The following is a 17185-nucleotide window of genomic DNA, read 5'->3' as shown; positions in this document are numbered from 1 at the left end:
CTGTGTGGTGAAGTTTGCACTGATGCTGTTGCCCATGCTTTATAGACGCCTCAGCGCATAGTGAGGGTTGAGTAGTGCTATATAAATGGAACGAGGAAATTTGCATTGCAGCTGTACATGCTGTACCCCTTCTGTGTCCGAGAAGGAAGATTGCACTGCTGCCGGCCTTGCTGTACATGGTGTGTGCTATGGAAGCGTGAACTGCTGCTGTGTGCATTTTCTGCATATGGACATCATGCACTGCTGCTGGCTATGCTTCTGCAGCTATGTATACGATGGGAGCTAGTTCTGCTGTTGGCTGTGCTTCTGCAGTTCTCTGTGTGATTAAAGCTTGCACTGCTGCTGGCTGTGCTTTAGCTTTTCTGTGCATGAGAGAACCTTGTTTTAAATATATTGGATGGATGTTTCTGAATTCCTTTTCTCGTATTAGGTTTATAAACCTTTCATCGTCTTGTTTGGAAACATCGCAATTGCAATGTGAAGCAAGATTTGTACCGAACCATATGTCAGGTTTTTACCATACCTGAATGTAATATTACTGTGTAGGAGGGAAGCTTGTTCTGCTGCTGCCTGTGCTGGACTGGTCAGCGTGCGAGAAGCTTGCATTGCTGCGGACTATATATATGCGAGTGGTTTGCACTGCTGCTGCGCCATCTGTACATCATCTCGCTGTGCAAGGTTCTTACACTGCGCCTGTTTGTGGGTGAGGCGAAGCTTACATGGCTTTTGCTTGTATTTTATCTGTGAGTGAGTGAGGGAAGCCAGTGCTGCGCGCGTCACTGTCTTTACTCTGCTTCTTCAGTGTGACCAATGTGCACTCACCCTTCTGCTTCCTGTGCTGCGCATGTTGTGTGTATTTGGGGAGTCTACAGTGCTACCGCCGGTCCTCTACCCCCATCTTTCAATGACTGTGATGGACGCTTTCACTCCTGGTGTCTGTGCCCTACACCTCTTCTACGCATGGGCGAAGTTAACACTTTTGCTGCACGTGTTATGCCTCGTCTGTTTGCTGTGCTCTCCCTCTGCGAGTGGTGGGATTTCGCAATCCTGATGCCTGTGCTGTATGTATTGTGTGTGTGAGGGGAAGCTTGCAATGTGGCTGTGTGTGCCGTAAGTATCTCTGTGCGAGGTAAACCTGCCCTGCTGCTGCTGCTGCCTGTTTTCTAGCTGTTCTGTGTGAGAAATGCTTGCACTGTCACTTTCTGTGCCGCGCCTCAAGTGCGTACTTTGAAAAGAATAAGTGTCAGTGCCCCAAAATTTCTTCTGGCACATGTGATTCACCTCTGAGTGCATATGGTGCACCACTGTGTGGGAGGGCTGCTCACTTCCGGTGCTGTACCTCTGCGTATGAGGGTTCACTGCTGGTGCATATGCTGTACCTCTGTGTGATGACTGCTCACTGCTGGTGCATATGCTGTACCTCTGTGTGAGGACTGCTCACTGCTGGTGCATATGCTGCACCTCTGTGTGAGGACTGCTTACTGCTGGTGCTTGTGCTGCACCGGTGTGTGAGGACTACTCACTTCTGGTGCCTGTGTTGCACCTGTGTATGACAGTTGTTCACTTCAGATGCCTGTGCTGCACCTCTGTGTCATTGTGTGTGAGGACTGGTCTCTTCCGGTGCCGGTGCTAGCCCGGTGTGTGAGGACTACTCTCTTCCGGTGCCTGTGCTGCACCTGTGTATGAGAGTTGTTTACTTCTGGTGCCTTTGCTGCACCTATCTGTGTGTGAGGGCTGCTCACTTCTGGTGCCTGTGCAGTACCCCTCCTATGTATGAAAAACGTTTGAACTGTGACTGCGCGTGCTGTAACCCATGTGCTGCAACGGCTCAATAGGATCTGCCATGGCGGGGGGGCTCAGAATGTCTGCTGTCTGGCTAACCTCAGGGGTACCAACTGCCGAGGCCCAGCCCCCGCTCCAGTCCCCGTCACAAGAAGCAAAGTGCTATGGCCGGGGCCTTCCTTCTGCTATAACGCACTCTCCATTCCTGGACTGCTATCGTTGTCCTCTCTCCTCACAACCTTTTAAGCAGACAGGGCTTGCTCCCACCCTAGCCAGGATCCAAATTCTCAGTTTGGATTTGGCGCTTTGGATTATAACACCAATAATAAATGTTTTATATAGCGCTTCAAATAAAGCCTCTTTTGTTTCTAAGCACTTAACACTGCAAATAAATTGTGTTGCTATAAGACATTCCAGTAGTTCCCCATTTACTGACCTCGGTAGGGTGGAACCCCGACTTGCCTTAATTTGAACTAAATAAATGTCACCTTCTAGTTTTCAGCCCGCTGAGCCACCAAATGCTCTGTAACCCTGTGATTGGGCCAAGGGATTATTAATTGTTTGAATACAGTATTAATACCCATTTTTCACCAAACAAGGTGAATTTGACAACATTGTGTTCTAGGAGGACTGAGCATAAGAGTCCTCATTGACGGGGGGTCGCGCCTCGTGCCTGGTCTTCGCAACGCTCAGCATTATTATGTCCAAGACACCATCAGGTAAGAAATGACCATGACACCGGAAGTACTCTGTTCAACATCCTGGCTGCACCAGGCATCTTTTATTCAGTGACTAACTCCACCCCCAATCATTACGTGCATAACACCTGTGTTTAAATAACGAGGGCGGTCCACCACCACCACCCCTCCGGGTTACGGCGATGGCCGTGACCACATCACACTCCTCCACAACCTGCAAATAAAACACACAATAATAAAACAAAACAAGCATTTGCAATGCAATAGGTCTCGCATTTGCGAGATTTTGAGCTATTGCCATTGTAAATGACAATGCCTTTTATTTATGTTTTAAAAACCTGCAATAATAAAGATATTGTCATTTACAATACCAATAGGTCAAAGTTTTGAAAATGCGAGACCTATTGCATTGTAAATGCTTGTTCAAACAAGTGCTGTATCTGTGTGTACACACAAACACACGCACTTACTCACTCACTCACTCACTCACTCCTAGTACCATTAAAGAGTGTGGTGTGTACAGAGAGAAGGACTACCAGTGATTTTTTTGTTTATATCTATTTATTACTTTTTGTATTATTACAATCTGAGCTATGTCAGAAACTCAGGATACAGTAGTGATGCCAGTTAACAAGTATACATTATATCTTGACAAAAACAACATTAACAGGACAGGTTGTATTGCTAGCTATTTAGAGTAGGAACTGAAAGCGTCACGCTTAGCGCCTGTAGAGTCAGTTGGCAGCAAACAGACAGTAGGCATATATATGATTCCTGAGAAAGCCCTGCAATACAGTTGCATAATTACAGCATATGAGGGCATGCACTGTTCTCAATAAGCAATAATACGCAATGTCAGGAATCAACAGTTAAGGATCTCAACCAGAAACAATGGAAGCGCATGAAAAAGAAGAACCTTAGTAGTAATTGTCATTCTAGCCCTAATTCTGTGACTCACCCCACCAACAAACAACACCGCCCATTTAATTGCTAGTTGGATTGCTTGTGTCTGTCACCATAGATCATGTTGGTGGTCCCGGAACCAGCCTGAGGCACGTGCCCACTGCAGTAGGTCTGGCAGTGGAAGTGACAACAGGGGGCAGCGCATCCCGCATCTCACCTCCTGTTTCGCCATCGAAAGGCAGCTGGGCACTGATGGGGGAGCATCAGGTATGTTATTGTGCAGGTCAGCAATGACAGCATCCCAGCTATTGGCTATTGAGTGTTTACGAAGCCCCATGGCATCCTCTCTATGTAGGGCAACGCTCTCTGCCTGCAGTCAGTTGGTGAGCGGCAGCATCCAGGCCGTGAGGTGTGGGGGATAGGGCGATTTCCATCTGCGTATGATCAGCCTTTTGGCTGCTATTAGGCCCAGATATATGAAGCGGGACGTGACTTTGTGCTGGACGATACAGTCCAATTAGCTTGCGAGTCCCCGCCAATAGCACTGTAAGTGTGGGCAAGCCCAGAGCATATGTATGATATCCACGTTTACTAATCCGCATCGGGGGCATGCGGCATTGGTGCAGTGAAAGTATCTATTGATGTTGGCAGGAGTGAGGTAGGCCCTGTTCCCAGTATGTGGCTGAATCAGACAAAAACTGGTATTACGAGGAATATGAGTGGGACCTTCCAACAGAGTGGACCATTCCTTATCCACAAGGACTACCCGTGATTATGTATAATGCACATGTGCTTCAAAACTCATGAGAAGATGAGAGGTCAAAGTCAACATCAGCCGAGGAAGCCTATAACTCAGCACAAAGGAGGGTCATTGGCACAATTAATCAATGTTTTGGCATGCTCAAATCCAGGGTTAGATGGTAAATCCTTTCTGGTGGTAGACACTTTTGCAGCCTAAAGATTGTATATGACATGATTGTAGTATCTGTATACCTTCAAACTAAATTCAAGTAATACAGACTAAACAGAACACTGAACTCCAGGCTTGCACCACTTATTATCATACCACCTTACAAGAAGAATTCCGTAGGAGGCACTGCTTTCTCAGTACAGGCCGCCAAGCTGTAGAACTCACTACCAGCCAACATTAGAAGCACCCAGGGACATGTACTGTTCTGCAGACAGAATGTATTTTTCATAGATAGCTGCATCGCCCACACTCTGGCAGCAGAGCCCAGAAAACCGTCACACCCTTAAGGCAATCCTCAGCTTGTTACCTGCGCATTGCAAACAACTCAACCAGCAAACTGCTTTTGATATGAAGGCAAGCTAAGAAAGCCTGAACTATGGTTTACTGTGGCATTATATAGTTATGTTCTTGCAAATACAACAGTTATGGCCCACAATAATACAAAAACCATAATACGTAGTGGTCAAAATTATAATCAATATCTTTACAATTTACATAACACAGATCTGCTATGAGGTTTGTCCATCATCAGACCTGTACAGCTAAAAAAACAGCCGTGACCAAATGGACAGGCATGGAATAACTGAAGAGACCTGTCACGCATTGCTGGACAATTTGGAAGACTTTAATATTGTTCACCTCTGCGGGTCCCAAAAACTATGCAATCTGACCATTTCTTTATATCTCACAAAAACACTCAGATATTGGATGATAATAATAAATGCCCATCCTGACAGATCTCTCCACTTCTTTCTTCCTCCAAACATGCCAGCTCAGGACCCCAACTATACACAAAATCTCAGATTGGACAACCCAGGAACGTTACCAGCTCAGCAGACTAGATCATATGAAATACCATAAAGGGACCCGCAGAGCTGTTTAAAGCTACCAGCATACTGAAAACAAAAAAACTGCTTGTCTGTGTCTCACACTGCTATGCTTTGCATCTCATAACACAATAACCGCACCTCAGTGGTTGTCACACACGATATAGAAACACTTCCCATACAGGATCAAAACAAAAACAACATCCTTCCAGCCACACACTCTACACATGGTGTAGTGTCTAACCCAGGTAGGCATGTGCTTCATCACCCCAAATAGAGGTAATAAGCGCTATATAAATGCTGCAATACAACACAATACAATGTAATACAATACAATGTATTCTTTACAGCCAGTTCCAAAGGCAGGAATGACAGTACGCGATCATGCACCCAAGGGGCTAATTGCATGGAATCTGCATTGTCAAATTCACTGTTGTGTTGCTCTACATGATTGCATCTTGTTGATTTGTGATAGGGCTGTTGTAGGAGAGTAGGGTCTGCTTCCTATGGTAACCCCCACTTTTTGCTTTTTGCTTTACTGGTTTACGACTTAGATGTGGCTGTGGGCCTGCTAATCAGACCCACAGCCCAGCTGTTCTCTCTCTAAATTCATACTATATGCTTTAGGTGCCTAACCCAATTGGTAAGGATCACCTTATTGGACCCTGTACAGTGTACCTTAGGTACCCAAGGCATAGGTGTACCCTAGGCCTACCAGGGGCTGCAGCATGTATTATGCCACCCCTGGCTGGCCTTCCATCGTGACACAACTGGCTGATCACTGAGCTGGGGCAAGGTTGTGTAAGCACCCCTTGTTTAGGTGTAGTATCCCTATACCTACCTTATATATAGACACATGGGTAACCTGTTAGCCACTCCTATAGCAGGCCTTAACAATCCTGGAGGCAGAGTGCTTGGTAACATGTGAGATGGTGCTCTAGCATGAGCTGAGCCTGTCTGCAGCTTTCGGAACCATGTCCTTATAGCTGTTCTATGATATCGCCTACCATATACTCTTAAAGTGCCTTATAATCCTCGCGGTTATGGTAACTATTGTTTGGCTTTATCAAAACATGTCGTGTAAGGTGTCTAACACTTTGGAATACTACCCCCACACCATTTCTGGCGGTGAGGATAGTATTCCCCCCTTCTAGAGGGGGAAGACATGTTGAAATCCTACTACCCGGTTAAAGTTAACCAGAACCCCAGCGTCACAAAATGGACGCTGCTGCCACAGATACAAGTCTGAACTCCTGCTGCTGGGAGTCCTTCTAGCGAGGGAGGCTTGGACAATAGGTTTCCTGCCTTGGGAGGTGCTAGCACCACACCAGACAAGACTTAGTGTATTGGGGCAGGGAGGGATGAAAGAAACGAGACACTGCCTGGGGCACACAAGGTGTCCCATGCATAGCCCGGTTCAAACCGGTGCTGGGGCACTCCAGCCCCAGTCCTGGCACGAATCTGGACAAAGGGAAGGGGGTGTAACCACCCCCCTCCCTGGTCCCACCCATAGGAGGGACCTAGCAGGTAACCCAGCTCCCCAGATTAGTATAAGAGTGGGGGCTGAGTCCCTAGGACTTTGGATTATCCTGAATTGAAACAAGACACGAAACTCTGGACCTTCGACATTCGACGACAAGAAGAAGACTGAAGAATCTCCCTTGTGGCCAAGGAGTGGCCACCCTGTGCAAACAGGCACCATCAAGCAACCTGCAGTTTGCTTTGCCCAACGTTCTACAAGGAACCGACTGCAGAGCCCGACCAGCGTCTTGACTTCCAGACTTCTCTGACCCTGATCCACATCCACAGCCGAGCTGAGATCCGTGGAGGTGACGAGAGACGTGGGACCGGGTACCTGGGAAAATTGGCTAGTAGCTTCCAGCACAGCTTCTGAGGCATCCTCGAAGTTGTACTCTGGGGATTGAGAAGCCCCAACCCCGAGCACCATCTGCACTGAAGATTAGCCCTCCACAGTCCACGAGTTCTGCGTGGGGCCCTTCTGCATTTTCCTGCTTGACGCATCTGTCCGGTTGTTGGCCCGTTGGCTAGTAGCCTCTGTGACGACGAACCTTTGACTTTCCACTGCTGGTTTGGTTTCCCCACACTGGCCCTCGCTTCCCTGTGAAAGAGAAGCACCCCAGACCTTCCTGGTCTGCACCTGAAGCGAATTTCCCTTTCCGTGTGGGTTGCCTTTGCCAAGGCTTGTTGACTCCAATCGGGACGTCAACTCCGCCATCAGCAAGATCCTTTGTGGGACAGCTCGTATCCTGGTTCTGGTTGTCCTCGACACCTCCTGGTCCACGCAGCTGCAGAGACAAGCTTCATGACATCACCTGTGTTCTGCACGACATCGCCTGGTTCCTTCCTGGTTCCACACAGTCACTGGCTAGTGACCCAGACTTTGTCCCCTCTGCTTGCAGGTGTTCCTCCTTCAAGATCCACCCTTGGATCCACCGGACATCTTCCTTCTGGCCGCCTGCCAACATCTGTTCTTCAGGCATCCATAGGATCCAGCGACGACACCCGACACATCTTCACACCTATGCACCCGTCTCCTGTGGGTGAGGTAACGCGAGTACTCCGGTGCTCCAGTGGATATTGACTATCCAAGTGTCTAAGTTTTGAGTTGCTTCCTCCTAGCTCCTTCGGAAGTGTCCTTATTCTCCCTATTTCTATCTGTTACATTCCCATTGACTTTAATGTAACCCGCATGTGTGTTTCCACACTGCACACGCTTCCCGTGGGTCTCCCACTTCCTAACTTTTGGTAGGGTAGTGTAGCCCCAGCGATTCCCTAGGCCCTAGGCCTACTCCCTGTTCGTGACGTGGTACTTATACCACTTTCTTAGTATATGGTTTGCGTGGCCCCTGGGCCTAACTGTATTTTCCTGTGTAACTTAACGTATGCTACTTAAGAAATTGTTTGTACTTAGACCTCTGACCTCATAAAGAGTGCTGAGGGTATATGCTAGAATAAATACATTCTAACTTTATATATACTTGGCGTGGTGTCCTTTCATTTGGTATTCAAGGGGCTATAATGGTATAACAGCTTGCTTCACATGCCATACAGAGTTTAGCCTAAGACTGCTCTTGTCCATGCTACCACTAGGATAGCTGGTCTATAAGGTTGACTTTACAACCAATCACCATAAGGGTTGTTTGGACTGATACAAGGTGTACACTAGAACTAGTGACATCATATATCAGGCCAACTTCTCACAGCTGTTAATTATTCATAGCACAAAAGTGTCTTCATGCACAGAGAGGAATGTTGCTGCTTGGTACCATACACTGACATGTGCAGGAATTGCATTTGTGTCAGACATAAGGGTTCTTCACAAGCGCAACCAGATAGTCTGCACCTTGACATCTCTTCCAGGCTATACAATAGCATTTTGCACCATCATGTGACGTGTTACTTACTGTTAACATGATGGAAATGCTGATATATATTTAGTATCTGTTTGATTGTTTTAGTCATCACTGCATGACAGGTAGTTTTTTCAACTTTGCGCACCATAGTGTTGCTGATTTCTAGATTTAAAATGTGCCCTTTTTTGTAAAGCATACAATATCACTAAGTCAATCCAACCTACCTAACCTGGGGTTGTCGAATACATCTACCACATGCTGTTACAGTATCTCCTGCCTCTGCTAGGGAGTGTTTCTTCAACCTATCATGTCTGCCAGAAACTGTTAGACCACTGTTAGGAAAAGTCCAGTGTATCCACCTTTTCTGCTTAGGGCTGCTCAGTTAATTGATTACTTTTGTTGGTTCCTCCACATAGACACATCACCTGTTTTTGCGCTGTGTGCTCCACTTCAACAGAGATCTAGAAACTGAGCTAGGGACTGTTCCAAAGATTCATCTCCTCTGCTTATTGATCACCGCTACTGGGGAAGGTACATGCATCAACACCTCTGCTAGGGGGTGTAACCTGTACCCCTCAACTGGCTAGGACAGTTATTTGGACCACGTCCTGTATTGGGAGAAGATTATCTATTATCATCTCTGTTGGAGGTTTCTTCCATGCAGTATCCAAGCTCTGTTTAAAGTTGCTCCCTAGTTCATTCACATTTTAAAGGTTTTACTCTTTACTCTTGAACTCTAGAGCTACTGACTGATATTTCCAGGACACCTTCACCATTCTTCTACATGGAATTTAGATTTAGGTCTTTCCGGATCCATCTATAATGCAGCCCCTGAACAACTTCATTCATCCGTCTCTTGTGTTTCATGTGCACTGGAGATATGCTCATCACATCAAGAAACAGCACTCTGGGGGAGATCTCAAGAAAACAAGAGTGCAGCATCTTCTCAGTTTGCCTTTTCTTGTCACCTTGAGGTTTTCAGATATCATCACAGAGACACGTATTTACTGTGTGGTGATGTAAGTACTTTATCAACTTGGTCATGTACATATGTTATTACAACCCATACACATGATGATGAGCTTCATCTTTTAGCCCCTCTTTAGTCCATTTACACAGTTTTCTCGCCCGATTGTCCACTCCTTCAGGAGGATTAGCAGATTTTGGTGTCTTCTGCCAACAGATTGCCTCTTTGTCTCCCCCAGGCAATTTCTATCAAGAAACAGGGTAGCAGTGTTGAATTAAGAGCTAAAAGCAGACCTGTAAAATGTTTTAGTATCAGGCCAACAATGTGGAGAGTGAGTACAACCTGCAATCTTAACCATCTCTGGGAATTAATTCTGAGTGGTGAAGGAGGGCTTAAGGAGCTTTGTGTGAGGGCATTGTTTGTTTTCATTTGTTCTTCAATTGAGGTCAAACTGTTTATTTTTGTTATTATTTTCCAAAGCAAATTCATGAAATATTGCAAAATTTCATGGTCTAGAACCAGAATATTATTTATTCACAACAGAAAATGAATTATATGCTTAAACAAAATAGCGTGTTGCTTCTACAAGCCTGCTTTTTAATGCGTTGATGGGCTAAGGATGACCCCTCTCATACATCACTTAAAGTCTGCTTGAAGTCTCTCTGTCCTGCAGCTCAACTGAGAACTTCCTGTGTACTAATAGCAGGTGCAGCCCGACATGGTTGCACTACTGAATATCGACCACTAGAATATTGGGGTCAAATATATCGAGGACAGAATATCAAGGTGCACATTTTTGAAAAGTAAGTGCAAATAGAGAAGTATAAGTTTTCTCTTCTTAACTCCACATCTACATACCTTGAAGATATATACATCGGCAAGGTACATCTGGAGTTAGGTATGGATAATCTAGACTTACTTACCTGTACATTTAATTTATTATTATTTTGTCCTCAATATTGTATCCTATTGATATTCTGGTGTCGATATTCAGGATGTTCACCCCCGATAGTAAATAAAGTGAGTTGTAATATTGATTGTCATGAGACTTTCTGTTTGCAGACCCTTTGACCAAAGAACTATCTTGGCATTGGTGAAAGCAGCTTAAGTACAACACATTTCTTTTCATGATCCACATCAAAAGGATCACCTCAGCCTGTAGGTACAACAGTTAACAAACTGCTAATACCCCACCAAAACATTGTTCCATCCATGCTTCTCACCGACAATGCACAAGACCCTTCCACAGCCAATTTCAAGTTCACTGCTTAACTCCCACATAGCGAAAAGATCTTTTTTTAATTCCTTTCTAAGAAATAGTGAATCACTCATTGATGAGGACTGCCCACTTTCTAGTCCATAAGGCCTATAATAAAGAACATTGGGGCATATCAGCAACAACCAGCGATAATTATCGCCAAGCGCACCTAGCGTAGGATAATTATCGCCGGCTAACGTGGATTTTTATTGCTGAGATAGCGTGCCATTAGCAACGCTTATCTCAAAAGCGATAAAAATCCTAGCGCTAACTGCCTAACGTGAGATTATCGCTGGAAACCCAGTGATAATCTAACGAAATGTGGCGTTAGCTTGTTGATAGGGCCTCACAAACTTAGCCATGATATCCACCTTCCATAGGATATCATGGCTAAGTCAGTCCTGAAGCAGGCGTAAGGAAAGTAGCGATAACAGGGGTTTTCGCTACTTTTCTTGCCGCTATGCTTCATAGCGTGGGGCTTGATGATAGGAGAAATGTCGCTTAGCAACATTTCTCCTGTCATGTTAGGTCAGGAACGCCCACTTTGCATCTCATTAGAGATGCAAAGCTGGGCGTTAAGATTTCCTGCACTAAAGCAAGGTTTCACGTGTTAGCGTGACCTTGCTAATTAGGTGATAAAATTATCGCCGCTTTTCGGCCGAAAACGGCCACAAAAGCGGCGATAATTTTCTATCGCCGCCTTGTAGATATGCCCCTATTTCCTTTTTTTTCTGGGCAATGTGAAGAGTGGATAGCTAACCCGAGGAACTCTCCTAGTGCACCGTATCTATTTTCTGCATCTTTGCTCTTGGACGTGCTCACAATCAGCCCCTCAGTTCCCTCTCTCTATATATTATGTCACACTGGTGTTTTGTGGTTACCACTGAATCATGCTTTCAATGCCCTCTATTTGTGCTAGTTTCTGGTGGAAACTCCATGCAAACTTTATATCTTGGCTCCCTTTCCCACGCTGTCTGCCCTTGATCATGCCTTTGTCCCCTCTATGTTACAGTGTCCTCTCTTCCTTCTTTCTGGTGTAGGCTCTGCTGTGTTTCTTTCATCGTGTCATGTTTCATGTTCCCTTTCTGCCTCAGGACCATATCTGTCTCCTGCCCTTCAATTCATGACTTCATTTCCTCAACTACAGCTGCAGAACCAACAGTGCCTCATATTGACCAGCGAACACTGCCTCCCATTCCTTTCTCTATGCCATATCTCCACCACTGCTTTCTCTTTGTGACTGCATTATGTGCGGCTTTCTCTCCATCTCTAAATTAGACTCCCCGGTGTCTCTTGCCATCATATCTTGTTTCAAATCCCCCTCACTGTCCTAGCTCTGCCTCCCGTATCTTCAGCAATAGATAATGTCTCTTATTGTGCTTCCTCTTGGCTTTACATTAATGTCTCCTTTTTTCTCCCTCTATGCACTAGGCCGCAGCTGAGACTGCTCGCGGCTATCATATGTTCTGCAGGAGCCTTGGTTGCTCCGAATGTGATGTTCGGTAGGATTGCCTCACCAGGCTTCCCCGACACCTATCCTAACCATGTGCAGAGGAACTGGACCCTCACTGTGCCTCAAGGTTACATCATCCAGCTCTACTTCACACACTTCGACCTGGAGCTATCCTACTTGTGTGAATATGATTACGTCAAGGTGAGTTGAGTGGTACCTAGAACATGGAAAGCTGCAGAACATGAAGGGAGGCAGGTGGAGAAGATAAAATTGAAGGGTGAAGGACACACGGGAGGTTGAGGTTTCTGGAGACAAGGGGATGGAAAGGTACTAATACTAAGAGATGACAGACTGGAAACTGCTGATGAAAGGATAGAATGAGTCCCCTTAAATCAGGCTGTTTTCCTGATACCTATATGTGGCTGGTGGAGCAGAGGAATAACTAGATTACACATTTTAAAGTTCAACAGCACAAAAGGCACTCACAGTGGTAACTTACGAATGTGAAAGAAGAAGTTGGTTTCCAGCTTCTCCTCGGCGGTTCCTTTTTGTTTCAACTCTCAATGGCCACCATTAACTGTTTCCACAGGGTCTTTTGCATTTGTCTAGTCTCCAGGTGTCCATTGGCTTGGTGCAGTCCTACTGTGCTGGTTCTTCTGTACTTGTTTCGGGATCCTAGCTCCATGGTGTGTGATACTCCTTCCCTTCCTGCTCATGGAACTCCCGTCACCTTTCCTGAATCTGACAGTTTATTCTTCCTATCAGCCTCTTTCCTCAGTTATGGTTGATTCTTCTCCTTGGAGTACAGGGATCCACCGAGCCTCACACTTGTCTCCTTTCTCTTTTGAGTCACTTCCCTCTAAAGACGCAGGTCCTCTAAAATCTGCAAGAGGCCCCCCAGCTGTTACTGTTTGCTCCACAAGTGCTTCCAGACAGTTTGTCAGCTCTTACTGCTAGTTCCTCCTGCAAGCTCTCAAACTCCCACTGGCAGCTTCTGAGCACCACTGTGAAACTCTTTTTTGTTAACTCTTCTCCCACATTGAGCTTCTCAGCTCTTCTTGCTCCCCTTTCTGCTCCAGAGACTTGAACTCTATAATATAGTCATTTCCCTCCAATAAGCTTCTTTCTTGCAATCCACTGCTGTGCTACATCCGGTTTCTCCTTTGTACTCTGTTATTGCTTCCCATGGCTCCCTGACGACTTCCAGCTTTTTTCTATGTGCTGCTTTTCAGCATAATGAAGTGAGTAACTTGCTGATTGTTGTAAGCTTTGGGGATGGAAAGGCCTCCTGCTAAACTCTGGATCAAGTGTTGTTATTTTCTTTTTTCCGGAGTGCTCTACAGTTTGAGAGCAATGTAAAATGGACAGTCACATTGCAATTGGAAGCTTCTGGACCTTGGCAAGATGGAGTTGTAGGCCCCTGGAACTTGTGGTGAGGCAGGCCGCAGCTATCTCAACATCAGGGAACGAGAGGATGCTGGCATCTGGAAAGAAAGGATGAATGGCGACTGATGATTTGAGAATCGGTGATGGAGGCTACTTGGTGCAGGGATAGGGGACATGTCTTTGGCAAATGTGACTGTGCCCAAGTCAGTGTTTAGACTGTGTGCCAGTCTAGCTCATCATTTGTATCTTCTGCTTTATAGATCATTTCCAGTGGAAAAGAGGTGGCGTGGCTTTGCGGCAGTGAGAGTACAGACACAGAGGAAGCTCCTGGCAACAAGCGGTATTACTCCATTGACAACTCGATGGCCATCACCTTCCGATCTGATTATTCCAATGAGAAGAGAGTCACTGGGTTTGAAGCCTTCTACGCAGCGCAAGGTATGAGCGGCATGGCCTTCCCTTGAGTAGATCAACATCAAGCAGAGCAGCCACCACCACGGCAGCGATGTTCCTTTGGCGTATTAGTGGCTTTTGACGACACAAATTCCCTTTGAACATTAAGGGTTGCTTATTTTTATTATTTTTTATTTTTTCAAGTCATAGTTAGTCACAAATGAGGTTTGCATTCTGACAGAATGTTTAGCTATTAAAAAAAGCAATCTTCTGTAAGTCGTTTTGCCTACTCTACAGGTCAGCACCTTCTAACTGTGTGCTAAGAGGAAGAGCAAATAAACGGCGAAGTATGAGAAAGGGCCAGGCAGAGTCTACATGGTCCCAGTTTTGTGACTAACAAGGGCCAGTTCTTCCGAAAACCATATATCCACACACGTCTATTGTTATTTCTCCACTATATGAGAATTGTTCCAAGCACTGAAGCAAGTTTGCAGCTGATCATGGCTGCAAGAGTCAGAATAGAAACGATGGGACTGAGAACCTCCCTACGTGTTATATGATGTCAAAAGTTAGGCTATTCCACTGTGTGATTGCATTGTTGGCAAACGGTTTACCACTGCTCTAGCTCCCTTGAAATGTGTCATTCGGATGAAGACTACTCATACTGTCATAGTTCCTGTGACAGAACATATGGTAAAGGGCTAACCTAAGCTATAGGAGGGGCGACGGTGGTTAGAGATAGTACCTTCACAGAGTGCACCTTCACGTTTGACATTGAAAGGCTATGAATACAGGAAATGTGTGGTACCAGCTGGAAGAATCCTATATAAAGAGTGTGGAATCGGGTTGCACTGCACACCTGTCATCTCGAGTGTAATTTAGACCAAAAGAGTAAAGCCGTGCTTGGTCTAGGTCACTGCAATATGAACGGCATCGGAAGCACAACCAGAAATTCAACAGTTTGTGAATGGATGGGTCCAGAAAAAGGGCTGCTAGAGTATTGTGCTGTCACTTATTTTCTGCATAGGTGAACTTTACAGCTTGTTCACTTAACATCCATCTGACACTTGTTTCACCCTTTTGATATTCCAATTTTTCCAAGGCTTATTTTTGGAAAGGGCGAAAAGATGTCAAAAGAATGTCGTGAACAGTGCACTGCTTAGTTTGTACGCAGCATTTAGTAGTCTAATTTTCAATCCTTAACAGTAAGCGATGTTACATACCTATCCCTCACAGTGCTTAAGGATGATGCAAACCACTTCTTATAGAGTAGTAGTCCCAAGGACAGGTGCTCTGGTATGCAATGAGACTTGTTTGGTAACAGGGCCGGACTGGGAACAAAACCGGCACTGGCAAAGTGCTCGGCCGCCCCGCCCCCTTCCGTGGGGAGTTGGGGGTGCCGCCGATTTTCGGCAGGTTTTGTTACAGGGCCGATTTTGCAGCTATTCTGCAAAAACGGCGCTGTAACAAAAACGGCCCCCAGGGGCCCAAAACCGGCCCCCAACCGTGCGGCGCACTGGGGGATTGCCTGGTGCCCGCTACGGCCAGTCCGGCCCTGTTCGGTAACCGCTTTGCATGCAGAGCGATTTTTTCAATAACAACAGTCAACCTCTGTTCCCATGACAGTTTATTTGAGAGCAAGGTCAGGTTTTGTGGTCAGTGAATATAAGATACATTTAGCTGTAGTAAGTATATACATCTGCTGCTAGCCTACTGTTGCGTAGAAAAAGAGGAATGAAAGATTAATTCCAGTGTTGTAAACTTAGGAATGTGGAGAACATAAATATCTGAGCAAAGGCGCTGAGATTTAAAATCTTGGTTCGTGATCACATTCGTGCTCGCAGCTAAGGGACAGGAGCACCGTTTTGTGACTACACTTGACTTCTAAATGTTACTAAAGGTGTTATTGTGAATCAGTAAGTTTCACAACCAGATCCCCATTGACTGGTTAAGCACAGAATGTAAACTTTAGCCAATGGAGCTCATGCAGTGGTTGGTCATAAGCATCAAATAAACGTGGCGGGGCACACGGTCTTTGAGTAACACCACCTATAACTATTAACCCCTTCCCTGCTCATGACGGAACCACTCCGTCATGAGCCACGGTTGCGCTGTGCTCATGACGGAGTGGTTCCGTCATGCTGCGGCTGTTGGCCGCCGCTCCGCCCACGCGGCGCTAATTCCCCGCCTGTGCGGGCGATTAGCGCAGTGGGCGGAGACGTGACGGAACCACTCCGTCATGAGCACAGCTCAACCGTGGCTCGTGACGGAGCGGTTCCGTCACGAGCACAGCGCCACCGCGCTGCCCCCAAACCCCCCCCCAGCGCCGCGGCGGAATTCCTGCCGCGGCGAAGGGGTTAATGGGGTCAGAAATTACCAAACAGACAGAAGACAAGATTCCTCAACTCTTTGGGCACCACCACCTTGATGAGACGAAAAAGGATGATTGCAGAGCATCCATAATTAAAACTTTTGCGCCGCCGGAACATCACTTTTTCGACGTTCTGGTGGCGCAATGTACCACAGCATATTTACAAGGCCAGGTAAAGCCACTTTATGTTGCTGTTTATGGCCTTTCAACTATGTGCCCCTTTCACTGCTTGAAAGGGGCGTTCCATGGGTGTTGCTGTGGGTGTTCCCAGGCAACACCCATGAAATTTGAAGCATTCCCAGATTTACGAGAAATTGTAAACTGGGAATACATCAGAATCTTGGAGGTGACTATATCTAATAAATCAGTCACAGGGTGCTCAAGGCCTAGCAAGATCTTCAGAAGTTCCTTGTGTAGGCGTTTGCTGATGAGATTTAAGACACGTGGATAAGTGTTGTTTTTTTATTTTTATTATCCGGATATGTTATAGCTTCCAATGCATTTTAGGTGTAAGTTCAGTCTCCGAGATGTCCTGGTTGGCCCAGGACTTTTTGTAGGAATTCAAGTCGGTGTTTTTCATACCTTCGATTTTTCTTTAGTTCTGAAAGTAGGGAAAGAAAGCAACGGTATCTTGTGGGTCGCCTTTCGAAGGGATGTGTGAACAATCTTCCCAACAAGAAGGAAGCAAATTTGAGAGGACCTATGGGTTGCAGAAGGACAGAGGAATAGTATTTATATCCCCCTAGATAAAAGAATCATAAAGCGCTTTCATCATGTGGTGCTTACTTCTCACTGCCTTTTGA

At 45.9% G+C, this 17185-nt stretch overlaps 1 protein-coding gene across 2 annotated transcripts in view; it reads left to right on the top strand.

Annotated features, from left to right (window-relative positions):
* MASP2 (MBL associated serine protease 2) overlaps positions 1-17185 on the top strand; it is a 199679-nt gene that overhangs the window by 34748 nt on the left and 147746 nt on the right. For both annotated transcript variants that reach the window (XM_085609864.1, XM_085609865.1), the window contains exons 2-3: positions 12211-12433; positions 13879-14056. In XM_085609864.1, coding sequence (XP_085465990.1) covers positions 12211-12433; positions 13879-14056 — 401 coding nt within the window. The remainder of the gene's footprint in view (positions 1-12210; positions 12434-13878; positions 14057-17185) is intronic.

This window comes from Triturus cristatus, chromosome 1_2, assembly GCF_964204655.1.
Source record: "Triturus cristatus chromosome 1_2, aTriCri1.1, whole genome shotgun sequence".
Taxonomy (NCBI): domain Eukaryota; kingdom Metazoa; phylum Chordata; class Amphibia; order Caudata; family Salamandridae; genus Triturus; species Triturus cristatus.
The sequence above is the reverse complement of the archived record's forward strand: the minus strand, read 5'-3'. Positions and strand labels throughout refer to the sequence as shown.